Here is a 27,400-nt window from a genome sequence, read left to right as displayed (position 1 = left end):
GGCGGGCGGGAGGCGGCTCCATAAAGGGCCGGGAGCCGGCCGGCACGGGCAGAGCGGAGCGGCGCCGGGGCGGCCATGGGGATGCTCAGCCTGCCGGGCTTCCTCTCCTGCGGCAAGAAGAAGGTGAGGTGGCCGGACGGGGACGGGGACGGGAACGGGAACACCTGGGCAGGTGGGCTACTGGGGACAGCTGGGCAGGTACGGGGGCCACCCGGGCAGGTGGGGTATGGGGGCACCTGGGTAGGTGGGATAGTGGGGGTACGTGTGCACCTGGGCAGGTATGGGGGCACCTGGGCAGGTATGAAAGCAGCTGGGCAGGTGGGACAGCGGGGGTACATGTGCACATGGGCAGGTATGGGGGTAGGGGGGCACCTGGGCAGGTGGGGTATAGGGACACTGGGCAGGTATGAAAGCACCTGGGCAGGTGGGATAATGGGGATCTTGTGCACCTGGGCAGGTATGGGGGCAGGTGGGCTGTTGGGGACACCTGGGGACATAACGGGGGCCACCTGGGCAGGTGGGATATGGGGCACCTGGGCAGGTATGGGGGCACCTGGGCAGGTGGGACAGTGGGGATACTTGTGCATCTGGGCAGGTATGGGGGCAGGTACAGGGGCACCCGGGCAGGTGGGGTATAGGGACACTGGGCAGGTATGAAAGCACCTGGGCAGGTGGGATAGTGGGGATACTTGTGCACCTGGGCAGGTGTGGGGACGCCTGGGCAGGTGGGCTGCTGGGGACACCAGGGCAGGTGGGATATTGGGGTTACTTGCACACCTGGGCAAGTAAGGGGACACCCAGACAGGTGTAGGAGGACACAGGCAGGTCTGGGTGCATCTGAGCAGGTAGGGTACTTAGGTACCCAGGTAGGCAGAGGGACACTCACGTAAGTAGGGTGCAGGTACCCAGGCAGCTGTGGGAGCACTGGGCAGGTGAGGTATGGTGTACCTGGGCAGGTATGACATTATCTGGGTAGGTGAGATCCACACAGGGATGGGAATATGGGGGCACTGGGGCAGGTAAAGAGGGATGAGCACCTGGGCAGTTTTGGAAGGCACCTGGGCAGGTGTTTTTGAAAGTGAGCATACAGGTACGTGCTGGTGTGAACATCTGAACCGGCGTGGGGGCATCCAGGCACATGCAGGGGCAGAGTAGGGGAGTCCCCTGGAGGTGCTGCCCCCCGGAGCTGGCAGCACCAGGGACTAAGGTAGGAGCAGGGCAAAACTGGCCATGAACATTGCTTGGGCTGTCTGGTGGGAGCCTCTCTCACGGGTCCCTGCTGTCCTGCCAGGGACCAGCTGGACTGGCAGCCCACCTGGCTCTGCCTCGCTGCCCTGCCCCACGATGCCCAGGAGAAATGACGATGTGACTGTCCTGCTTGCCTATGGGGCAGTCCTGAGCCTTCCCTCTTCTTTTCTAAGGACTTCAATTTGTCAAATGAAAAGGATGCCCAAGCCAGTGGCAGCGATGAGAACTTGGAGCGTGGCAACTGGTCAAACAAAGCCGACTACCTGCTCTCCATGGTGGGCTACGCTGTGGGCCTGGGCAACGTCTGGCGGTTCCCCTACCTCACCTACCAGAATGGCGGAGGTACCTGTATTGCATGGCAGCGTCGGGCAGCACACCTTGCTATCCCCGGGATGGGGGGGCAGGGGGGACAGCCCTGAGGTCGGGCACGTTTTGTCAAAGCTGGATGTGAGCATCACCTTGGGAAGTGGGAGAACACATGCTGAGGGGAATGGGAAGAGGAGTAGGAAGCATCTCTGTGCTTTTTGGGTACCAGCTGAGGAGGGAAATAGTATTTAGTTTTAATTGCAAACTTCCACCTGAGAATTCCAGAACTGTTTTGATTTACTCATGACCACCATTGCATCTCTTTGTCCGTGTGCCAATATCCTCTACTTACCCAAATAGCTGTTCTCCCTCCCCGGTGCTTACCTCCCTGATATGTTTATAGAGAGCAATTGAACCCCCTCTGCACCTTTGTTTTGCCAGGCAAACAAGCTAAGCTGGAATAATTATCCAAGCTCAATAATTATCCCCATCAGGTACTTGGGGAGCGCGAGGCAGAGAGAGCCTCTACCTGCTTGCACAATGGACTAGTGGCAAAGCCAAGCGGAGGCAGTGGCTTCCCCGGCTGCTATTCCAGAGCTTTGTCTATTTGCCAGGCAACCAGTGGTAATTAAAGAGAGCGTGGACGCCAAGTAACTGCAGAGGACTGACTTGTATGTACTCATTTGCTCTGCCTGACAGTCCTTGGGAGTCAAATTCTGGACTGTAAAAGCAGCACAGCCCTTACAGCTGCGCGTGGAACACAAGGTGGCATTCTCAGTACAGATGACTTTTGAAGTGAGCTTGGCAGGGCCATGTTACTTACAATTTTCTTCAACAAAACTGAAAACAAAATAAGTTGGGACATCAGTCCTTCTACTAGGTGGTGTTTTTTTTTCTTATCTGCTGCAGCAGAAAGCATATTTGTGCTGCTGCGTCTACCCTGCTCTGTGCTCCTTGCTCACGATAGATGAAGGCAACTGTTACATCCGTGTTTTGAAACACAGGCGTAATCTAGTTAATTCTGTGGGACTCTCTACTTCCTTAAATTACAGCAGGTATTTGCAGTTCCTTATACAACTGGGTCCTCGATTGTGTTAAGTTCACTGCGAGTGAAGAGGACAGATTTCTGCGGGGATGTCGGGTCATGTTTAGAAAACCTGTGCTCTCACTTGCCCTGTCTTCTGCGCACACGCAAAGAAGTGCCAGTCCCTTCCCCAGAACAGGACTGTCATTGATATCAGGTTAATGTGCACTTTAAAACGGCCCTGAACAAGAGCCAGGCTGAGATGCTGTTGGGCACAGGAGTCAGCCAGCCATAGACAATAATTGTCACGCTTTGATGACCGGTAGCTACTCGAACAGGGCAGTCACAAATCACAGCTAAGTGATGTGAAGGAATGGTTGTGTTCCTTTCTAAGTTAAAAGCTGGAAGATAAACTAGAAAGCAGACAAAAGCCAATGGTGTCAACGGCTGAGCAGCGTTCCTGCTTGTATGAGAGCAGTTTGATAGTTTTTGTAAAATCCCTTTAATTTGTTAAGAGAAGCCACCTCATGTAAATCACTGGTTCTCCTGGTAACCGGTGTCCCTTCGTTGGAGGTGCTCTTTAGTCTTACAGAAAACAGGATTTAGAAACAAATCTCTACATTCTGCAAAAAGCAAAAAAACCCCACAGTGGGATATTTCAGGCAGGGGAAAAAGGGGGAAGTATAAAATGTGATAGAACTGTGGCGAACACTGAAAGATTCATTGTTTTCTCTGTGTGTGTTTGTGTTGGCTTTTTTTCCCCCCTCTCTCCTCTCAGGTGCTTTTCTAATCCCGTACACCCTGATGTTGGCCTTAGCTGGCTTGCCCTTATTTTTCATGGAATGTTCCCTTGGGCAGTTTGCCAGTCTCGGGCCAGTTTCCGTCTGGAGAATATTACCATTGTTTCAAGGTTAGTATCGTTAAGTTTCCTTAGATCTTTTTTTATTATTATTATTCTAGTAATAAAAAGATATGAATTAATGATTTCTTCACGAAGTTTCTAATTCTGAGAAGCCGCTTTCCATTTAGAGAATATTCCCAAGGTTACAAGGTCAGGATTATGTTCCCCGGTAGCTCTTCCTTATTATTCAATTATTAAACAGATGTGTGTTGGAGATTCGCCCTAAAAGGCTGGCGATTAGGAGGCTTTATTGGTGATCCTCCTGGTGTTCCACAGCACGCCACCGAACCGCGGGTGTCCAGGCAGAAGGAAATCACCCCCCTCAGTTAAACGCCTGGCACTGTCTGCAAGAAATCAAAAATCATTTAGAGAAGTGAACTTTATCGCTGTTTCTTTACACTTTACATCCTGGGCAGTTTGCAAGGCAGTTCCATGTTGGAGGGGCTAATTCTGTATTAGCCCACAGGCGCGTGGGTCTAATGGCCATGTGCCACGCTGTGCATGCACCCGTCCAACTCGCTGCCGGGGGAGTCATCGGCTGGGGTGATAAAACAGGCTGGACTCCGGCTGCGTAAGGTGAGGCGCCCCTTGTGAAAAGAGAGATAGTTGCGCTCTGTAGCCGTAGTTTACCTGTCCCTGGGAGGGTTTGAACTTCATAGGGAGATTTACGTGCTTGGAAACCACTAAGCACGTGCTCTGCTCGCTCTCCCATCCATCCAGGCCCTGTACCCCTGGCTGTAAAGGACTATGCAATTGGTCTTGTTTGTCCTCTTTACCTATCGGAGGAATTAATGTAGGAACAACAAAGTTTTTCTGATGCAATAAGAATATCACTTGCCACCTTCTACAGAAACAAAAGGGATTACAGTCTGGCTGGTTGCCTGAGCTTTTTTTGCCAGACTCCGTACTGCAGCACAAGCAACCTTTCACGGGAGCAGTGCATTTAACTTTAAAGCAAAAGTCTATAGACGCAGCAAATCTTTTATGTGTCCATGAAGATATAAACTTAAATATAGTCTCTAAGATGATTGGGACTGTTTGGCAGACTTTCCCAAACTCACAGCACAAAGTTCGTTTTAACAAAGGAGAACAGTATTATCGGCACAGATTTACTGTTCTGTGTTGCTTCTCAGTTATTGCAAAACCATTCGTTACAGTGGGATCTTCAAAATGGCTTGGTCAGTCCTAGTATAGTTTCTTTTATTTTACTAAGCAATCAAAGCTTCCCACTGGACTGGGAGAGAAAAGAAATATTGAATTTCTCCTTTAGACTTGGACTTAGCGACTACTCCAATTTTTCTGTGGGCCTGGTTCACATTCCGTGTCCAAACCACATTTGAGGTGGTCAGTTTGGATCACAACCCTCATTTCTTGGCTTAATCCTTTCCCTGTTTGATTGTCATTAAAAAATATTTTAAAAACAAACAAAGAAAAAAAAAACCCCGCAACTGCTTCCCAAGTAGCCCTTTTAAAAGTTAACTTTTAAAGTTTTTGAAAGGCCATTAATATTTTTTTTTCAGCCCAAGTCTGGGGTAGTTAAGACATTGTGTCTTTCTCTTTCCTAGGAGTGGGCATCACGATGGTCATCATCTCAACATTTGTGACGATCTACTACAACGTGATCATTGCTTACGCGCTCTATTACTTATTTGCCTCGTTTCAAAAAGTGCTGCCGTGGTCAGACTGCTTTTCCTGGGCAGACGAGTTCTGCAGCAAAACACGATTAGGTACCGTACTTAACAGACAGGCCTTAGTATTACTGGTTGGGATACCTGTACTCTTTACTGTTTTCTGGGAGAAATGAGAGGAGTGAGACAGCTACCTGTGGCTTGAAGAGTCCGTCCTGGGGTTTTGTCTCTGAACACTGGGGAGTGATGGTTTTCTGCTTCCCTGCCACCATTTCTGGGTGCTTGGGGAAATCTAGAGGGAGCTGGGCCGAAACCTCCTTGTTGGAATCCTTTTCATTCTCCTTTAAAATATAAGGTTTCTCTTTCATTCTCCTTTAAAATATATGGTTTCTCGTGGTACGTACAGTCCCTGGAAATGCTGTATTCCCATTTCATCAGGCTTCATGGCAAAACACGTTCTCACCTGAAGCAAGAGTATTGCTGTAGCTTTTCTGGGGGTTCTCCCATTGCTCCTTGCCTCCCCTGTGGGTATGGTAATCCTGAGCACAGCACCGGTGTCGCACTTCATTAACTCTTCAGAACATATCTCCACGCTATTGTTCTTGATGTTTGGCAGCACATGTACCGCCAAACACTTGTTATCTCAGCAGTTTCCATATCAGACCAGTTTAAGGCAAAGGTGAAGTTGGTGAGATAATTAGAAGTTAGTAGCTGGAAATGTGTTGCCGTGTAACCTCTGAGAGTATTAAAATAACAGGGACCAGGACCACGATGGGTTACATTACTTCAAGTGGTAATGTAATTGTAACTCTTTTAACCATATATCTGAAAATCTCTTCTAAGGTTCATAGGTTTCATAAAATGAAGTTGAGATGCTTTATTTAACAAAAAGTTGATGCCTGCTTGTGGACTAAAAAATATTTTAGCTCAAAGTTTCAAAGTGCTGAGGAATACAAAACTGGGCTGAAGAAGCTGTCCCAAAATGGGCTTCGACAAGACTTTTCCAGCATATAGTGTTCATTACTGTATGTTCTGGCAAAAAAATAAAATCCCACCCCCCAAAAAAAACCCCAAAACAAACAGCACCTCCCCTTCCCTAAGGAAAATGTTTAAAGGGCTCTAGTAAGCCCTCTGCCACGGTGAGATGAAGCTGCCAGAGGATGCGTGTGACCTTGGCTGGGACAAAGGTTTTCGTAGAGTAACCAAGGCTGCAGCCTGCACTACCCTCAGTGCTGGATTTTGCAAGTGTTCGTGACAGCAAACGAACGGTGGAGCTGAGCACACCGGATTCTTGGTGTTTTGCTTTGCAGTCAAAGCAACAAAGTCACAGATGCAAGTGATAGTTCAGGTTTGTTTCCAAACGCTGTTAGTAGGCAAGCTGATGCTGTAACTGTTTAGAAAACATTTCCTGCAATAGTCATCACCGTGTTAACAATGCCTTTTTTCTTGCTTTTAGTAAGCGACTGCAACGCAACCTTAGATGGAGAAATCATTCACGCAAACTACTCGTTCATCACAAACAACAACCTCACGTGTATGAACGGCAGCATAAACTACAAGCCAGTGCAGTTTCCCAGTGAGCAGTACTGGAAGTAAGCAAAAAATTTTAAAGGAATTGCGAAAATTGCATTTATTATGCATTGTTGTTTTGAATGTGCCTTTTCTTTTTGTCTTGCTGCCCAGAAACAGCCTAGCAAGGGGGGTGGGCATCCAAATCTGTGCAGAGAGGACTTAAAATTTTATTGATGAGTCTGGGCCCTTTCAAAGAAATAATAGAGAAGTAAAGGAGTCAACCTGTAGCATACTGAAAAATAATCCATCTTAAATAAGTCCTCTTCTCTGGAGTCCTGGTAGGGACTACTTAGCTTCATGTAAAGCATATAGGTTTTTTTCAGGAGTTACTGTGCAAAATATATTCACCTTATTCTGAATCTGGGCCTGTTGCGGAATTGCCATTTCTTTAGCCACACGGTTTCAATTTGCTTTGTGTTCTTTGGGTTCCTGGGAACTGGTTCATCTTCTAGGCTCTTCTCTTGCCATCAGAATTTCATGGTTAACACAGAGGAGCTGAGGTAGGCCTGATGGGAGATGTATGGAGGGAGAGCTGAGGGCTGGTAGACCTTTAAAATGCAGTTACGTATTCCGATTTTCAATGCCAGTCGCGCCGTTCTCACTGCGCACTTGTGGAAATGGCTGCAGGGTCTTGTCGTACCTACAGAAACCAGCTCCCTTTCCTTCAAGCAGTGGCGGAGAGGAGTGTGTGCTGCTGCCGCCCTCTTCTCATCGCAGCATTTTGTGCTTTCAGTAAAGTGACTCTCCAGCGCTCCAGTGGGTTGGATGAGACCGGGAACATCGTGTGGTACCTGGCGCTCTGCCTCCTTCTTTCCTGGATGATAGTTGGAGCTGCCTTGTTTAAAGGAATAAAATCTTCTGGAAAGGTAAGTTAAGAAGAGCAAGTAGCAGACTTTTGGCCTGATCCTGCCCTTCCAACGCCAAGGTTAGCACAAGGCAGGATGCAGTCCCAGCCCACCACCCTCTGCTGGACGTGGCGTTAGGCTTTCTTTCTGCTCCTTGGCTTCATAACTGTTATATAAAATAGGAGTAAGGTGCTGATTACACAGCAATTACTTAACACGTGGGTCTCGGCGCAACCAGGGCTGCCAAGTATTTGGGGATCTTGCCGTCACACAGGTGATCACAGCTGAGTTTTGGGAGTCACCCGGCCTGTTATGATGGCCATGTGCCTGTGACCGCACACGCACACCCTGGGAACACCCGGTAATTATTCGTACCTCCAGACGAGCTGAGATGTTTGGACAATACAGGTCAAGTCCTGCAAACAGATGTGTGTGTGCGGGTTCCGGCCAGATTATGAAACGTTGTTTTTACCCAAGGCTTCATGCTGCTTTTAGGGACCAGGTCCATAAGTGCTTGTTTTCAGACTCTGTCTCTGCTGAGCTCCCATTTCCACATGCTGGAGCATGGCTGCCTGGAGTTTTCCTTGAGCTAGGCCGGCTCCTCTCCAGACTTCAGGCAGGCTGAATTTCGTTCTCTCCTGCCTTAAGGCCTTTTCCTGGTTTAGTTCCTTCCTCTCCGTACTCCTTTCTTGCCACCATGTTGTAGCTCTGTCACTTACTTCTTCAGTCTCTGTTGCCTTCATTCTTTCTCTCACCCTTTCTGCGCCGATTTTTTTTCTCTTCTTTTTTTTTTCCCCTTTCGATTCCTTCTGTCATGGTGCCTTTCCATGGTTCCTGGCGGCCTGTCTTCGTCTCCTCAGTCTGATGTCTCTTCCTATTCTGCTTTCTAATTTGGAGCTTTTGGCCCTCCATCTCAGCACTTCAGGGTGCAGTATCTCCGCTTTCCCAGCCATGGTTGTTCTGCCGCGTGGCTCCTCTTAAACTCGCATTCTTTGGGTTCCTGGCAATTGGCTCCTCCTGTTGTCACTTCTCTTCTGGCACAAAGGTAAGCCTCTCTGGGGTGTAAGGTAAGGCTCAGAAGGATCTAGCGGGGCAGGAACAAAGCAAAGATGAAGAGCGGAGAGAATTGACTGTTCTGGGCAAATATGAGGGAAGTCTTCAGAAATGTCAGGCTCACTGTATGATGGCGCAATGCTATGGCTTGGTGTAACCAGCAGTACCAGGTCAATTATCTGTCTGCGTAACACTGAAACTAAGACTCAAGAAACAAGAGTATTGTTGAACGTAGCCTGCATGATAACAGCACTGCTTAGCCCTGCTTCTGGCCTGGATCCCATCGCGCTAGAAATTGTGTAGGCAAACAACAAAAAAGATCTGTGTCTGACAGAACCTAAAAGTCCTTGTTCCCAGTAAATCAAGCTTTCAGCATGGCTTTTTTTTCTTTTTTAGTTTTTTTTTTTCTTCCCAGTCTCATCAGGAGATAATTCCATCCTAGTCACCTAATTTTGACTGGCTTTCAGTTCGCGTTTGCTAGAAGCATTGCCTAGCAAGAGATCTGTGGGTTGGTTGAGTCCAACCTTGCTACAGCAGTAAATCATGTCAGAAAACACATTTCTGAAACTGGTCAAGTGCTATCTGAAAAGTGGATATGTGGCTTGGGCCTTCTGCTTCTGCTGGAATGCAGCTCCAGAACCGGCTAAGCCAGATGGTTTACTGCTTGGTGTGCGTTCACTTCACTGGTCTCCTGTTTTTCATTTTGTACCAGCAGACCTTGGCCTAAAACCTGGCCATTCCTCCTGCACGGGGGTCTGTGGGTCCCCTCGCTTCTGATGTGTGTCCCTGCCCTTCTTGCTGCAGGTCGTCTACTTTACCGCACTCTTCCCATACGTCATCCTGCTCATCTTGCTGGTGCGAGGTGCCACCCTGGAAGGTGCTCGGGACGGCATCGAATACTACATCGGGACACAGTCCAACATCACCAAGCTGATGGAGGCAGAGGTGAGAGGTAGTGTCAGCCCTGGAATCATGACACACTTCCATGATTCGATGGGCTTGTCACTTACAGAGCAACTCCTTCTTTTTTTCTTTTTTCTTTTTTTTTTTTTTTCTCTCCAGTCAGGTGGTGCTTCATGTCCTGCCCTGTTTCTTGTCTCTGCAGCTGGGTTCTGTCTTTTTCAGCACCCCCCAGCTCTATCAGAAATCCAAGCCCCTATTCTAGCTGCTCTCAATCTGAAAAATAGCCACCCTCTGCCCCCTCCCTGCCACACCAGGCAGTGGTGACAACCATGGCACTGCTGCTCAGCAGCGCTCGGGGACCATGCTGGAGTTTCATCCCAGCAAGGCTTACTGAGAAAGTTCTTGCTGTGGGATCAAGTGTTGCTCTCAGACGTGTCCCACTTGCTTTGGCTGCTTTCAAGGGACTTTATCAGAAGGTTGAAGGGATGCCTGAGTTTGAAATTCAGGCTGTGCCTTGCCCAGAAATTAGCTTAGGAAACTAGGTGGACCAGGAAGGGCACTTTGTGCAAAGGCAGCTTGTATCTTTTTTGTTCTGGCTTATGCTAACATTAGTTCAGTTTTACCAAAAGCAAACATCAAGCACGATGTTTATTTGTGGTATTTTATGTGAACACTTGGTGCTAACTGGGCCTGCAGCCAGAGGCAGAAGTGGTTTGTCTGGGTCATGGTGTGAGGAGCACAAGTGGGAGAGCACATGTAAGTTCTCACTCCTGCAACCCTGTCCTGGTTTTCCTTATTCATTGGCACTGTGACAAGATTCGTATCTTGATAACCCACATAAGTGAATGAGCTGAATCTTTTCTTCAGGGTTAACCCAATAAGATTAAGTATTTGGCAACGTACTCAGGATGTGACCTTTGGAAATCACAAGATATTGTTTATGCTTGCAGCCACAAGGCCACCAGCATGCTTATATCCCACCTACTCTAAAATTCGTATGAAATAGCATTAGATATTCAGGCTAAATGTAGAAAAATCCTTGGAGCTTCCACAGGGGGCAGACTTAAATGTTTATGATACATACTGCGAGCGATACAGTAATTCCATGTTCTTATTTCTGGTAGGTTTGGAAAGATGCAGCCACCCAGATATTCTACTCCCTGTCTGTGGCATGGGGCGGGCTCGTTGCTTTGTCTTCCTACAATAAGTTCCACAACAACTGCTACTCAGATGCTATTATGGTTTGTGTAACCAACTGCCTCACCAGCATATTTGCTGGGTTTGCAATATTCTCCATCTTGGGACACATGGCATTCGTGTCCAAGAGACCCGTCTCGGAGGTGGTGGACTCAGGTAGGCCGCCTGTCGCGCTGTCGGTGCTGGGACTTGCCTTGACCAAGGCCTGACAATAACCTCCTTCCTTCCACTCTCTTCCAGGATTTGATCTGGCATTTGTAGCCTACCCAGAGGCTCTCTCCAAGTTACCAGTTTCTCCTCTGTGGTCCTTCTTGTTTTTCTTCATGCTCGTGCTCTTGGGCCTTGACTCTCAGTTTGCCTCCATAGGTGAGTGCGGTTTTATGTAACCCGTGGCTTTGCAAATGACCATTACCTTTCTTAATTGCACTACCTCTGCTCAAACCCTGCTCTTCTTCCTTTGCAGAAACACTTACAACCACCATACATGATATATACCCCGAAGCGATGAAAAAGTTAAGAGTCCCTATAACCCTGGGGGTGTGCATATTGCTCTTCTTTCTCGGTCTTATCTGTGTTACTCAGGTAAGACATTAAATTCTTCTTTGGCTGAGGGTTTAGCGATGCTGCAAGTGATGAACTCAAGTCAAAATACCCTTTCCAACTGTTCCTGTTTGCATGGATCGATCTGAGAGAGTCAGATTCTGTCAGTGTGTAATGCAATGGAGCATGGCGCAATTTGCTGCATGCAAATAAGAAATTCCCAGAGGCAAGCTTTGAGGAACCTGAGGTTTTCTGTGATTATTGAACTGAGATGTGCTTTTAAATAGAAGGCCCGCATACAGCCAGTGAACCGTCAGCCTGATTTATTGCTCCTCAGTTCAGGACGTTACTTGTGTAATCTCAGGCACAGGCACACAGTGCGTGTGCAGCACTGAGCGTACCACTAATAGATGCCAATGGGATCTTTTTGTTCAGAACCAACTACCAAACAGGTCAGGGTCTGAGAAATGGCCCATTCGAGTCATAAAAACCTCACGAGCATCTGTAGATTGTGTGGTTACTTCTCCTGCGTGTGTATGAATAGACAGATAGATAGATAGATAGATAGATAGGGGTGAATGTGTGTGTGTGTATAAATATATATGCATACATATACATACATAAAAGGAACTTTAAGTATACTGTGTAAAATTTCTTGAGGCAATTGCTTTTAAGGATATAAAGGTTCATTGCAATGACTCCATCTAGAAATGCAGATTTATATATGCAATTAGACTGATAATGTGAATAAGATAATTGTGGTGAACACGGTTGTATAGTCAAGCAAAGCCGATAAGTTATGAAACAGGGACGGCAGGGAAGCTTGCAAAGGACTTCATACGCAAGAGCGTGAAGTGGCTTAAAGCTTGTTTCCTGCTCTCTGATCCCGCTATTGCACGCTGGTGTTTAAAGCTGTGTTTAACCCACGTGGAAAACTTGTGCGTGTAGAAGCACCCGAGCCTACCACAACAGATAACTGGTATAGCTGTTGCTGTAGCTCAGCATTAAAGCTTCAGCACCGGCTTTAATACAGTAAGTTCCAAACTTACATTTTGCTCTCAGCTGTCTATATTTGCTTAGCATATACGTATCTCTTGTTATTAATCTACAGTATTTTATCAGATTCTACAGTATTTTGTCAACCTGACGTAGAGCTATTTACACAAAATACTGTTCACAAATGCGTATTTAGCCTAGAGAAATGGAAATTTCAAAAAACTCAGAGTGGTGATTACTTAAACTGGCTTGAACAATGCAACTTATTTTATTTGCATAAAGAGGTTACTGGGGCTGGGTACATTTTTACCTCTTTATTGTTTGTTCTACAGGCAGGAATTTACTGGGTTAACCTAATAGACCACTTTTGTGCTGGATGGGGAATCCTTATTGCAGCTGTCCTGGAGATAATAGGCATCGTCTACATTTACGGTAAATTGCTTGCATTGAAAAAATCTATGAATTGACTGTGCAATCTGAGGCACAGTGTATATTAAAAATTAATTACTGCAATAAAGCATTTATAACTTAACTGGCTGAAAAGCTTTAATGGTTACCCCAAAAGTGGAGAAACTGACCTTGACCATTGCCTTTCTTCTATCCCTTTTGGATAACCCCACCGTCAAGGGAGGCACCTGCTTTACAGTGCACCCTATGATTGTCTTTCAACAGGAGGAAACAGGTTCATTGAAGACATCGAAATGATGATTGGAAAGAAGAGCCGTTTGTTCTGGCTGTGGTGGAGAGCGTGCTGGTTTTTCATTACTCCTGTGCTGTTAATGGTGAGTGTAGATGATTGAATTGTGTTAGTGGGACAGAACTTAGCAACTGGATATTGAAGAAGTTTCCACGTGAACATTCGGTGCTGAATGTCCAGGCCCTATGTGTAAAGACAGGGTATGGCTCTGCCAGTGACGCAAACTCTGTGCTTTCGGATACATACTGCTCCTCCTTGAGTCCTCTCCAGGAGAGGCTGGACCATCACATCAGTTGCTGGTGAGTTGGGTCTACACTCTTAGGAGTAACACAGAGCAACCAGATTGTCCATCTTTTAGCAGCTGGATTATTTTCATTTCAGACTTTAGAAAATGTTTTGAAAACCTAGATTTTTCCCCTTTGAGTGAAATCTCATTTTGGGATGGATCCCTGCCTTGTGTTTGCTCTTTGGATGTCCAGCTGTTCCCTTGTCTGAGATTTTTTTTTTTATGTCTTGCTATGTGTGTCTCAGTTTTTCATTACTGACGTACTTCTACTTGTGAGAGTAGATGGACAGATTATGTTTCTATGAGAGCATTCATTAAGATCCCAAATCCAGGAACAGTGGCAAGTCACTCTGGTACAGCACAGTACCTTTAATCTGACTGGACTACAGATTAGAAAATGCTGCTCCTAAAATATCTCATGTCTGTGGCAATATTTCCCATCAGTTAATCTTAAATTCTTTCCCATATTCCTGTAAATAACAGAACGTGGGAACATATAAAACATAAAGAGAAAGGTACTGGGCTCATCTAGCGACATATATATATTCTCCAACACAAGATTTCAACAGAACCAAGAGTCACAGAATCACAGAATGGTAGAGGTTGGCAGGGACCTCTGGAGACCATCCGGTCCAACCCCCTGCCAGAGCAGGGTCACCCACAGCAGGTGGCATAGGAACGCCTCCAGGCGGGTTTGGAATGTCTCCAGAGACGGAGACTCCACCACCTCTCTGGGCAGCCTGTTGCCAGGGCTCTGCCACCCTCACAGGAAAGAAGTTCCTCCTCATGTTGAGGTGGAACTTCCCATGGTCAAGTTTGTGCCCGTTACCTCTTGTCCTGTTGCTGGGCACCACTGAAAAGAGCCTGGCCCCATCCCCCTGACACCCACCCTTTCAGAAGAGATCAAGGTCTGTTGGAACATAGATGTACTTAAGGTGTTAGGGTACATAACAGTGTCATCTTTCGGTCTTTCTGCATGGCCATGACTGAACACCAAATCCTGCACAACCGTTCTCACACTCAAAAAGCAAGAGGAAACCGCAGAATTTGTAGATAGCTTTTTTTTTTTTTTTTTTTTCAAACCAACCTAGAAACATGGCGCAAGTTCAAGTTAGCTGGAAATCTGTTTTCTCTCTCTTTTTTTTTTTTTTTTTTTTTGCCATTTTTTATAGGCAATTTTGGTCTGGTCTTTGGTCACGTTTTCAACTCCTACTTATGGCTCAGTGTTATATCCAACCTGGGGAACCGTTGTTGGCTGGTGCATGATTATCTTCTGTGTCATCTGGATCCCTGTCATCGCTATTGTAAAAATAGCTAAAGCTGAAGGAAACCTTTGTCAGGTAAGGGCACAAAAAGGCTGTTAGAGCCTCAGATCTCACTTTCTTTGGCATTACCAGGAATGCCTGTGCTTTCTTCTCCAATACGTGCTCAGTATTTTGAGGTGTGTGTTAATTGGATTTTTAGACCAAAACCACACCTGTGGTAGTTGCATCAGAGGCAAATTTACCCTACTGTGTTCTGATAAGGAGATAAAGTCTGATTCTCTGGAAGTGCACCCACACATTTAACAGTGATTTGCATGGCTTCTGTTGTTATTCCAGCTGCTTTAAATTCTCTGAAGAATTTCTATCACTTTCTATCCCCGTATCATTTTCTGGAGTCTTGCCTCCCATTCCTCACAGTAACAAGCAAGTGCGAGATCTGAGGTATGGACTTCTTGCCAGGCTTTGCCAGAGTCCTGTTGGTCAGAGCTTTGTCTGCTTGTTTGACTTCAGTGTCCAGAATCCACTGAACCCAAAGACGTTTGGAGTGATTTTTTTTTTTTTTTTTTTTTTTTTTTTTTTTTTTAAAAAAAACTTTGGTGCTTTGTTTGCCATTTGTGGAGTTGTGGGGCATATCTAGAGTTATAGCTTTACTGACCTTTAAAAACAGCCCAGACTAAGGTAAAACATCACATGCCTCTTGTTTTTTTGCTTTCCAGCGCATTGTAAGCTGCTGCAGGCCGGCTGCAAACTGGGGTCCCTACCTGGAATGTCACCGAGGAGAAAGATACAGCCATGTTGTAGATCCCAAAAATGAAAAGGAACATGAGATTCCTACTGTGTCCGGCTTCATCTACACTCAACAATGAGCTGGCTGTTTGGATGACAAATTTTTAACGTGTGGGGTGTGTTTTTTTTTTTTTCTTTAACTATTAGAAAGTGACAATGCAAAAGAACAAGAAAAAGCAAATCAATCATCTGCCCTTCAAAATCCAGCCCCCAAATGAAAGTGAGCCCTGTTTTTTTTCTTTTTAGTGCTGTATGTTTGGGGAGGAGCGGGTGAATTAGACACTGAGATCTCCCCGGAGACTTAGGTTGAGAGGGCAGGAAAATGCATTGCAGCTCCCCAGCCTGAGGGACGGGGCGTGCTGGAGATACCTCATCCAACCCCTGTCCAGCTGGACTGCAGGTACAGGCATGGAAGAGAATAAAGACACGTTCTGGTGCTCCCCACCTGCAGGGAATTTGAGGCCAAGGTGCTGTGCTGGCGTACCCCGGTGCTGCCCGCGGAGATGAGCGGGTGGGCGCTGTAGCTCAGGGAACAGGAATCATTTTGCTCTGTCTAAGCCTCGCTCAGCGCTGTGAGGCTGCTCAGGAGTTGATGTTGACTACAGTGTGTGTGTGTGTGTGTGTGTGTGTGTTGTCTGTGCATCTAAATACTGAGTGGCAAAAAATTGCCATCGCAGGAAATAAGGCCTTAACATGGTGAAAAGCAGGCTGCTTTCTATTTCTCATTATTCCCCTTGGGATCCCCAAAGAGCCATCTTTTGTGTCGTGCCCCATGCTCAGCATTCATCTGCTATAGCTCCAAAAATCCCGTTTCCATATTCTGCCACTGTAGAATGAAAGAGCAACCATTGATTTCTGGTGCATCTGCTCTCCTGCTCTCACCAAGGCTTCACCTGTCTGTTTGTTCTCTGCATCTTTCACTCAGCCTTGGGTCTTCCCTTCCCAAGGAGACCCCGAGCGCTTTTTAAAGATACAAACAGTGTTATTGGTGTTGCGGCAGAGACAAAAGAAGCAGACCTTTACCCCAAGTGAAGGTTACAACTGCCTTGTAATGCTGTTACCCCAAAATTTGCTGAAATCATGAGATTATTGAAAAGTTAGGAAGTTTGTAATGCATTCGGGAACGCAGACTGCTGCTTCTGCCTTATGTGCTGGAGGGGCTTAGGTTAAGAGAACCTGACTTCACTTGTAGCGTAAGTGAATTCCTGATCAAGGAAAAAAGACCTATGGATTGAATGAATGCATTTTGTGTGCTGAGGAATGTCTCTCTTACTGTGATTATGGTTCCTTGGGAACAATGCAGCAGGGTTTCGGGTTGTCACTTCCTCTCAGGGCTTTGTTACTGTTTCTGGACATGAAGGAGTGTGGATAGTGGCTTGTTGCCCAAGCTGCATGCCTTGGTGTATGTTTTATACTGGCGTTTTTGTGACAAATTAAGACTTTATGGCAAATAAAACATGATTTTCTGTTTTTAATAATTTCTAAGCTGGAAAATGAGATTTGAGCCTTTTCTGTGGAGTTGGGGGGAGGCAGCTGGTGGGAAGTACCACCCACTCTTCTACGACCCTAAGCCTTTGGGAGATTGAACTGGAAAGATTCAACCTGCAGGCAGCCTTTTCTTATAGAAGTTAGGACCTGGTTTTGGAGCGGGCTCAGAAAATACAGAAAGTAACTGAGTGGTAATTTATAAAAAGGACTGTGGGATTAGACCCTGTAACAGAAGCTGGTGAAGAGGACCCTTTCCAGCTGCTTGAGGGTCATGGTCTAGCCAAGAACCAGCAGAAAACAGTGCTGTCGCTGGCCCTGAAGTGCGGACAGGCTGGGAGAGGGAGAGAGGCTGAGCTGTAAAGCTGTGGTGGTCATCCCCCAGCGCACCACCAGTTGGAGATGCCAGTGGGCAGCGGTTCATACCTGGGCAGGGACAGGCTCTGGGAAGCAGAGAGAAGTAACGAGTGGGAGCACCCCGAGAGGTGGTGGGGAAGCAGGCTGGCCAAACCGACTCCAGAAAGAATCCAGGAAAGTTTTTGTCAAAACATGCTGAAGCTAATACCAGCTGCCCATCCACTGCCCTGTGGGAAGCCCCTGCTGCTGCACACAGGGCTCCTTTGAGGGTTCTTGGTGGAAGCCCCATCCCTGGAAGTTTTTAAGGCCAGGCTGGATGGGGCTCTGAGCAACCTGATCTAGTGGGAGGTGTCCCTGCCCATGGCAGGGGGGCTGGAACTAGATGATCTTTAAGGTCCCTTCCAACTCTGACAATTCTATGATTCTTCTGCTCTGGACCTATCGTAGGGGCTTCCAGGAGGTGTTTTCATGATGTTGCACCATCAAAGTCTCCCTGAAGGGTGACAGAAGACAATTTATAAAGGGCTGGGGATTCAGTTTTGGTGCTTTCTCCTTTCTCCAAGATAAGAAAAGCCCTGAGTTCTGAAGGCAAGGTTTGCCCTTGTGGCCCCTGGCAGAGCTGGGACCCCTCTGTGTGTGCATGTCTGACATCTTCCCGGTACATCCCATCTCTGTTGCTCTCTTTGGATGAGCTGATTTACTCCTTATGTAGCTGACTGCTGGCTTCTGATGAGTCCTAAAGAGTATTTAGGAGTTGGCATTCATGTTCCTCACCCGCCACAGCTCTGGCCCAGCAGCTCAGGTTGTTCAACAGCCCCTGAGGGTTACATGAAGAAGTGGTGTCCCTCAGTGCAGCTCTGGAGGCAGGCTGGACCCAGCAGACCTGGGCGCATTCCTCACCCACGCGGGCTGGTGCCCACCATCCTGGTGTGTGTTGGGCTGGACGATCAGCAGTGCCAACCAGTGTAGCGTTGCTGGCAAGGGAGGATGCTCTGTGCTGAGCTGGTGGTTGAAATGCCTGGGGTTTGGGTTTTTTACATTGAGGAAAAAAAAGAAAATGGTTCTGCTTTGGATCAAGCTAAACAGGAGCAAAAAGAAAACTCTTGGAAAGAGAAGAGGAGAGCTGGAAAAAGAGTACATTCACTTCGGATTGGCTCAAGACTTAAGTATGATTTCAGTCAGGAAAGGGAACACAGCTGTGTGTGGTTCCAAAAGGCCACATCTATAACATGGAAATATTTAAAAAGGGGCATGTCAACTGGCCTTTGTGTATGCATGTAAAGCAATTAGTTAGGGGCCAAGCTTATGAAAGCAATTTTAAACCCCTGAAGTTATTTCTATTGCAGAGACTGTTCATAAGCATGAAGTCAAATTTAAAAGGGGGGAAAAAAAAAAAAAGTATTTAATTTCGTTTCTACCCCATCACCTAAGGGTTTTCCAGCTGGGCTGCACGGCGGTGCATAACTGACAGAGAGCAGCGTGTGCTCGTGTCTGCTGCCCCACTCCCGGTGCCGGGGAGCAGGGGGGGCTGCGAGGGGCTCGTGTGACCCTCACCTAGCCCAGGATGCCCATCCCTGCCTCTGGAGACTCAGCCAGAAAGCTGGGTCAGTTGGCACTCGGTCCTGCCTGGCTGGCAGCTGTTGAACAGCATCTGAGCTTTCAATCGGACCGGCTGTACCCAAAGGTGTTTGTTTTATCCAGTTCCAGACGTGTGAAAAAGATATGTGGTGCTCCCATTGATGTCCTGCGTGTTGTCCAGCCAAGCGTTACAGTACCAGTACAGCTGCCCTGTTAACACCACTCCGGCCTCTGCAGACATGGGTTATCTCGGCAGACTGGCTGTCCCACTGAGTGGACCCTTCCAATCGCAATATTGTGGCACTTTGTGCCCGCTCCACTTCATGTCCCCAGAGTTCAGCTAGGCCTCAACCTGTTCTCGTTCTCCATGCCCGTGGATCACAGAATGGTTTGGGCTGGAAGGGACGTTTTAAAGGACATCTAATCCAACCCTCCTGCAGAGAGCAGAGACATCTTCCACCTGATCAGGTTGCTCAGGGCCCCGTCCAACCTGGCCTGGAATGTTTCTAGGGATGGGTCATCCACCACCTCTCTGGGCAACCTCTCTGTGGATAAGGTGGCCTTACTGAGATGTTCCCTTTCTGGCCTTTTTTTTTTTTTAATTTTTTTTATAAGAAGCATCAGCATAGACCCAGAAGCAACATGCATGGTTTCAAATGAAGGCTTTATTTTCTTCTTTCAGCTTTAAATCTAATTTTTGAATTTTTCTGTGGGTCTATAGTGGGGCTTTTTGTTGTTGTTTGGCTTCAGATCCATGGCCGTGGCTGTGTTTGATGTCGGCACCGTGGCACCGACGTCAGGCTCCGAGGGATGGGCGCAGTTGTGCCATGCAGTTGTAGCACGGCTGTTTGGAGAGGGATGACTGAGAAGGGAGAGGCACCCATGTGTGAGCAGAGCTGGTGTGCTGGGGAGCTGCACAGGAGTGGGGAGGTGACTGCACAGCCCATCTGTTGAGGGCAAAATTGTGTATTTCCCATGAGTCACCTCTTGAACGGGTTGGGAATACTCCACAAAGTCTGATCCATTAGAAAAATCCCCAAATGTTCAAATTGAAATTGGTTGTGAAACAAATTAATGTCTGCTGGCCCCAAAGAAATTACCGGGGCAAAAGATTTCACATTGTTGGAAGAACCTGGTTTCCGTGATTTTGATGACATTTGCTTTTTAGTCCAAATGGTGTTTGTTTTGGAAGCTTAGTAAATACAAAGTACCAAAGAAGGAAAATACTGAAGTCTGAGCAAATAATTTTTTAAATTTCAGGAGGTATTTTTTAATCTTATCTCCTTTGGAAGGGAGGTGAGGACAAAGTTGACATTTTGACTTCTTGATTTGGAATGAGGAAGTTGTTGTTACAACTGTCTGAATGATGAGAAAAATCTTTTCCAGTTTAGCTCTGTAATGCAAATAGGGCAAATGCTGACAGAACCCTTCAAAGAGAAAAGACTTTTTTTTTTGAAAGTTAATGTTTGGCCATCCCTTAAGGGGATTCTGGGAGTCAATATCTAATCTCAGGTTCCTGTGAATCCCAGGGAAGCTCCAGATCCTTTGTGTAGATTAGCCTTCTGGGTAGGCAATATAGGGGAGGGGGGAAAAACGAGCTGAAATCTATGGGCTGTAGGTAAATAGCACTTGATGAAGGGAATGAGGAATGAAGAGGATATACAGAACTGATTGTTCCCATGTAAGTATTTTTCATTGTTTTTTTTGTAGACTATTTGTCTAAAAATATGGCGTAACTGGGTATATGAGCACGTAGAGGGCAGAAGGCCAGCTCCTGGCTCTAACTGTCCTTGCCCTCTCGCTTGCCCCAGTGGGGGGTTCTTTCACCCTACTTGGTGACACAGAGGGAAATGAAATATGCTCGATCTGAACTGCACATGGGGAGAGACTTTCCTCTGCTGTGAGCTGGACCTGGTTCATCAGCTCATGCTGATTGCAGCTGCGGTTTTGTGTTAAGTGTTTTGGCCAGATCCACTTTGAGGTCCGTGTTCTCACACACTCCCCCTGGCTCTTGTCCTGGTGCCTGGTTAGCAAAACTGTTGAGCTTATGGCTATGCAAGAAGTAATGACCTCAGTCTAAACTAGTTTGGTGTAACAATTTGTTTAAAATACAAACCAAAAAACAACTAGTGCTGGTATTTTTTTGTCACGGGATCATTTAGTATATCCCCTGAAGTCTAGAAATGGGATGACTCAGAGACAGCAACCTTTGACCAAGCAGGGGAGGAGGTGACGTGGGACTGAGCAGCTGTGGTGAAAGGAAAGATGGAGCAGCAGGTTAAACTGGATCTTCTGCTCAAGGAAATGCAGTGGGAAATGGCAGCCTTACCTGGGCTGACTCTGCTCGATCAAAGTCAGGCTGACTGATAGCACCATTGCATCTACTAAAAGGAGGTTTTCTTCCTCAATAAAACCATCTCAAGAAGGCTTGAGATAACTTTCTTGAACTGACTTATCAGTGCGTGATAACTCAGGCTATTGTGAAAGAGTAGAACTGCACCTCGCTGAAGCACGGGGGCAGTGGAGCTGAAGTGTATGTGCGCATCTTGAATGAGGTGTGCAGCTCCCTCAGCCCAAAGGGCAGAGCAGAATTGAAAGGGTACAGAGAACGGGCCAAAAGACAGCCCGCGTGCTGGAATAGGCTCTGCTCAGCAAGCAAGCGAAAGGAACAAGGATTTTGCTTTGCAAAAGATCAGGGCTGGAGAGCAGAGCCAACAGCCACCAATGGAAACTGTGAGAGGAGTGATGAAGGGGACTAAGGAATGGCTATTCGCTATTTCTAATAATTTTAGAACAAGAGAAAAGGCTGGAACTTACCAGGTGGCAGCTTTAAAGTGAGAGGAGGAATGTTTTGTCCAATGCTCAGTCCAGCTGTGGAGCTCCTTGCCAAAAGGTGTTGGTACTAAATGGCTGCGTGCCTTCAACATCAGTCAGAAAAACTAATGGAAAAAAGAAAACAAACGCACAAAAACCCCTCAATGAGATAGTACTGCTGGTTCAGAAATTTTTGAGAATACTAGGAAAGCAGGTCTGTAATGCTTCTACTGCTCTTATGCTCTTCCCTGGCTGTCTGTGCCAGGCTGGTGTCCGAGACAAGATGCTGGCCTGGACCAGACTTTTGCTTTGATCTCATACAGAGAAAGTAAATCTTGAACTATGTAATTCACATTTGCAAACTTTAACTCATTTACAAGAAAGTGCAGCTGGTTGTCAGGAGAAACCTATTGACTCTTCTCTCTCATGCGTGCTCTGCCCGACGCAAACAGATTCACGTTCAACAGAGCCTGAACACAGTTTGGTCTGGACGTCTCCCTGTCGAGCACAGTCTCCTGAGTTCCAGACTTCCATTATTCCTCTTCAAGCAATCAGGAAAGCAGAACTTCTTCTGGTGCAGACTTTCTTACCGTAACCCAAAGGCAGGGAAAGGGTGACGAGCTTTGCCGTGAGCAGCCTGAGCTCCACAGCGCGAAACAAGCAGCAAGTACTAATGACACCAGCTTCCCTCCCCGGTGGTGGATGACTGCTGTCCACCAGTGTTCATAGAAATGAGGTAAAGAAAGTTAAATAACTGTAAAAGATGAAGCACGGAGGTTGCAAGAAAGCAGACAGCTAATGTTCACCACCACTGCCACAGCGATTGGATGCAGAGAAGAAAAAAAAAAAAGGGAAAAAGACCACAAACAAAAGACACACACACACCCCCCCAAACAAAAACCCCACAAGCATGCAAGGCTCTAACCTTCCTGCCTCTGGCTGTCCAGCGTGGAGCGCACTCAGTCGCTGAGCCAAGCCTTGGCCAAGACCCACTGCCACCAGGGCCGTCAGGCATGGGAGGCTCTCCAGCAAGGGACAGGACATGTACGCAATCCCATTTGTGTAACTCCCTGACATGCTGTGACCTCCCACGCTGTTCTTCCATCCTCTGAGAACTCCCACAGCCGCGAGACGCTGTTTCATGGGGGGTGAGAAATGCAGTGATCCCCTCTGAAAATGAGGGGTTGGCCCAAGGGAGGCTCTGGCCCTGCCGGGAGAATCCTGCTGGTGGGGACGGTCACTGGGCGGTGGTGAGCATTCCTGCTGCGGCACTGCTGGAGCACTGCAGTTACGGCAGGAGCTGGGGGCAATTGCGCTGACGGTGCACAGTACAGCACATCTACTCGCTTCAGTGCTCAGAGAAAGCAGATCTCCTCTTGCAGCCACAAAAAGAAAGCCCACAAGGCAGCTTGTAGCCAAACGTATACGTTAATAAAATACTACCAGCATGAAGACAGAAGTATACGTTAATAAAATACTATCAGCATGAAGACAGGTAGAATTTCCCCAGGTGTTACATGACTAGGATGATTCAACTCAAGAGAATGACCACCAGGAATTTTAGGCCTTAGTTTTACTTTGCTGAAAAAGACCAAACACTGGTCAAATGTGTGGGACAGATTGGGAACGCAAACAGCAGTATGGGAAGGAGTAATATAGTGGTGTATTTGATGCAGCCATTGATCAGAGAAAGGAGAACGCTTAAGAGGAAAATCTGGAAATATGTAGAATCCTGCGAATTAATATTGGTTGGTTGATAAAGACTAAAACAATGAGAGGGATCTGCCATATTCCACCTGTTCAGGTAGAGGTACTGGGCTGTGAAATGACAGATCAAATTGAGGTGCCAGGCAGACAGGCTGTAATGAGAGACTTTGAGTGCTGAGGCATTGGCCAGGCTCTGGAGTTGGTGACCCGGGAGCAGCCAGCAGGAGGGAGAGTCGCTGGAGGGATCCTGGGTCCAGCTGGAGGGTGTGAGGCTGGGCAGTCCCGAGCGCGCTGCTTCCTCTGGGATCTCGGAAACAATCATTTGGGCTTGGCGCTTCCATGAAAATCAGTTTGGGAGCGTTGTTTTGAAGTTTTTCATCCAGGAAACTAGATAGCAATTAGATATAGAATTAATTTGAGTTTTTTTCAACATAACCATTAAAAAACATTCCAGTGAGCATTTCTGCATAGATCAAAGCGTTTCTGGCAAGCTTTGTCCAGCCTGCTCCCCTTGGGGCCACAAGAGCCTGGATGTTACGGAGTGGAGCCCATGGGGCAGGCAGCATCCAGCCTTGTTCCCGTCACCCGGCTGCCAGGCTGGACAAAGCCTGGGGCTGCACGGTGCCCGTGGCCAGCTCCAGGCTTTGGCTTGGTGAGAGCTGACCATGCTGCTGCGGGACACCTGGAATCACGCAGCTGGAATCCAAACCCTGGGGCTGATCGTAAACCCCTGCTGTGAGTCTCCAGGGAGTCAGTTTGGTGCCATCAAACAAGACCTGTCTGCTTGTGCTGGGATGATGCTCCAGGCGTTAAGACGCCAGACAACTGTACATTCGATTTTGGAAATGCAGACTTTGATTAAATCCAAGATTTCCAAAATAAAATCAAAAGGAATGGGAGTCTAGGGGGAAAGACGCAAGCAAGGAGAAACATCAGTAAACTGTGAATCAGCGGAATCAGACTTTCCAGCTCCTCTCTTGGAGTTTCAGCAGGTCTAACTTCATTAAAAGAACTAAAAGACACAGGCCTTGATAGAGAAGCATCTCCGTCTGCTCTGAGAGACGTGGTCGTCTGGAGCTCTGCAAACGCTAATGGGTACGTACTGTGAGCTGCACTTTCATCAGCCAGAGCTTGGCTGGCTACTGGCATTGTCTCACAGAGGTTTAGTAGATGTTCCTTCTGCACCCCAACCCCATACAGAACAGGCTAGTGCTATATTTCATCTATTGGATGTACTTTTCCAACTTCAAAGCTTATACTTTTATGAAATATGAACGCAAGTTCAATTTCTCCTTCGTTTCACCTTCCTTAGGGCCACCGATGGGGCTTGAAATGTGCCTCCACGCTGCGTGTATGTGTGCGTGCGCTGGATTTTTACCAATGCAGATGAAAAAGGCAAACCAGCCTTATTCTGTGGCGTTCTGTAGCAGGCTGGGCTGCAGGCATCCGGGTGGCTGCCCCGTGATCTGCCGTGGAAAGCACTGCAGGAGCGGGGGTTGCTCTGCTCTTGCCGAACCCCAGTGCTGCCTCCCACTTGGTCGGTTTCAGTTTTATAAAGAATGTATAAGCTATTTTCTTCTTGTGGGCCAAGACACTCTCTTCAATACAGAGAGTCAAGTTATTTCTACATTTAAACTCCATGGCAGCACATGGCCATATTGACTCCTGTTACCAACGACAGCATCGCTTAATGGCTCCAGTGCCAATAGAGGTCCAGGCACAGACTTTGGAGTTGGTTGCAACACTAGATTCACCTTTTCGTTGTGGAAGTGATGAATGGTTTAGGCATGGCAGGCAGGAAAATAAAACCTGTCACCGGCAGACAGATGGGGGCAGCATTTCCCTGTAATGTGCGTTCCTCTCCGAATAGGTTTTCATCTTATGTTGGCTGTTAGTGTCCAAGCTCCTTCGAGAGGAGACTTGCCAAATGTTCTGCTTCCTCATATGACATTTGAGGGCCACGTTGGTTGTGAGGTATGCAGAAAATACAGGAAAAAAACAGAGGTAGGCTTTGTAACTCTGAGAGCTCGTTTATGTTAAAGAGGGTTTTTTTTTTCTCCTTTTCTAACGACTTCTTTAGCACTGCTTGTTTTGTTTTGTTTTGTTTTAATAATTGTGCACAGTGAATGGTGTATTTGCTGTTTCCCTATTTTTTAAAGGGAGGAATGGCCACAGTAGCCAATGAGCAACTGTGTTGATGAAACGAAAGTACCACAGATGTGAGTAATGGTCCTGCTACTGTGTTTTTCTGTGCTGATGCTGTTGCCTCTTTCTCTGTTCTTGTCTTCCTTGTGGCACGACTGGGCCCAGGATGACATTTAACTGTCAGGACAGTGTGGGAAGCCTCCAGCTGATATTGTTGGTCCTGGAAGGCTTTCCCCAGAGCCATCTCTGCCCCCACACCCATCACCAGTGTACACAGGCCACGTGGCGGATCCCCTGTTTTTCTTGGGATGTTTAGAGTTCGGTTCACTCCGATAGGAGCCATGGCGTTCCCACAGCCAGGGTTACCCTGTAAGACCAAGCCAGCAGTGAGTAAAACCCCTCTCCCATCTCCCCGCAGTGCTGCCATGGATGAGTTTGTGTTTTGCCTTTTGGACTTTTAACTGAAAGTTGTGTTCTCTGGTCCTGCTTAGCACACGGCAGCACCGAGCCGGCACTCCTCCCGCTCATCCGGAGAGCTAAGATTCATTAGCCTGTGTGTATCAGCTCTTGCCAGGGAAACGGTGAATAATGAGGCCTGGTTCGGGTAATGAAATGATCTCCCTCTCACATCTGATTATAGTGCTGCTTATTATTTCCTCGGTGTGTAACTTTGCTTCCCTGGAAACTTGTTTTGTAAACACTAATGACTGTGCAGTTATGGCCCGAAGTTAGAGCAGCCCAGCGGCGCTGCAGGAGCCTGGCGAGCCCTGTGGCCCGGCTCTCTGTGTGGCCACGTGTGCTTCGTTAGCGAACGTGAGGATGGAGGGTGCCAGGAAAGGCGCAGCCCTTGGCATCCATCATGAGCAGCTCACACCCTTGGTTCAGGTATCAGTGCTGTGATGCAGCCTACCTGACTGCCCTTCTTCTCTGGCTTTGAGTTTCTCAGAGAGATAGCTACCATGATCCCTCTCCATCTGTAATTTGTTAGCCAAGAAAAAGACACTTTCTTCTCATTTCTTCCTTTATTCCTTTTCTTCTTGAGTAACTTTCTTGAGTGACCAGAGCAGTGCAGGTTATTCCAGACATCTCATATAAGAATACTAAAACTGTTTTCTCTCTACTGGAATGACTTTTCTTGTATGTCTTAGAATTTAATCTGCTTTTTTTCCATGGCAGCATCTGCTTGGCAGCCTGGGGTCACAGTAAGTTAAACAAACACAGCCAGAAATCCTCATCTTTAGCCCCAGAGGGATGACCTTGCACTGTTTGCTCTTTGTCCCATTTCTACAACACAAGCCCTCGAGGTCATCAGTTTTCCTAGATGACCTTCTCACCAACCTCTGTGAGAACCTGATGACACCATCCCCACTTTAGCCATTTACTTCTCCAACTTATCATTATTTTTTTTTTAAGAATCTCCAGTTTGTACCTGTGAGAGATGTTTTGCTGAAGTCTAAGCAAAGGAGAGGTGTCCACCTGATGTGGGCAGCGCACTGGAAACATGTAATATGTTTCTGTGGAACAGCAGAGCTCAGTGCACAGGGGTTTTTCCTGAGGTTAAGGACACGCCATGGCAGTGGAGAGACGTGCCAGGAGATGGCAGCTCTCGCAGGAGATGCTGATGAGGCTTGGGCATTGCCAGAGCAACAATGACCACCCTCGGCCTATAAAAAGCAGCCCAGGGAGCAGAAGCATGGTGAACGGGATGGGCAAACAGGGCATGGCGTGTCAGGCAGGGTGAGGGGCAGCAGTTTGCCTGAGAAGGGCACCTCTTTGAAGGAGGAGCATCCGACCAATTGACCACCGGGCACTGTTCTGTGACCACGTGCATGGGTCAAGGGCCCTCATCCTACCTCATTGACCCTCAAAGCAGATTGGTGGGCACTCATCAGAGAACAAAGGCCACAGCTCGGGCTGGGGGGTTTGCACCATCCACCCCAGCGCTAGCTGATGCCTCCACCCAGGCGGAGCTGCTGGAGGCAGAGGCTGCGGTGCAGATCTCAGACTGCAGGAGGTGCCTGGACCTTTCTCCTGGTTCAGCTCCAGCTCCAGGCTCAGAGCTGCTGC

At 47.4% G+C, this 27,400-nt stretch overlaps 1 protein-coding gene across 1 annotated transcript; it reads left to right on the top strand.

Moving 5' to 3' along the window:
• Positions 1 to 56: 56 nt before the first annotated feature.
• SLC6A14 (solute carrier family 6 member 14) lies at positions 57 to 16,737 on the top strand. The gene is made up of 14 exons (XM_074601014.1): positions 57 to 123; positions 1,422 to 1,590; positions 3,357 to 3,488; positions 5,045 to 5,206; positions 6,564 to 6,699; positions 7,413 to 7,545; positions 9,382 to 9,522; positions 10,605 to 10,833; positions 10,918 to 11,043; positions 11,141 to 11,259; positions 12,546 to 12,645; positions 12,886 to 12,995; positions 14,369 to 14,536; positions 15,178 to 16,737. The coding sequence occupies exons 1-14, from the start codon at positions 76 to 78 to the stop codon at positions 15,325 to 15,327; spliced, it is 1,923 nt and encodes a 640-aa protein (XP_074457115.1). The 5' UTR covers positions 57 to 75; the 3' UTR covers positions 15,328 to 16,737.
• Positions 16,738 to 27,400: the final 10,663 nt, after the last annotated feature.

Source organism: Larus michahellis, chromosome 9 (genome assembly GCF_964199755.1).
Source record: "Larus michahellis chromosome 9, bLarMic1.1, whole genome shotgun sequence".
Classification (NCBI taxonomy): domain Eukaryota; kingdom Metazoa; phylum Chordata; class Aves; order Charadriiformes; family Laridae; genus Larus; species Larus michahellis.
The sequence above is the reverse complement of the archived record's forward strand: the minus strand, read 5'-3'. Positions and strand labels throughout refer to the sequence as shown.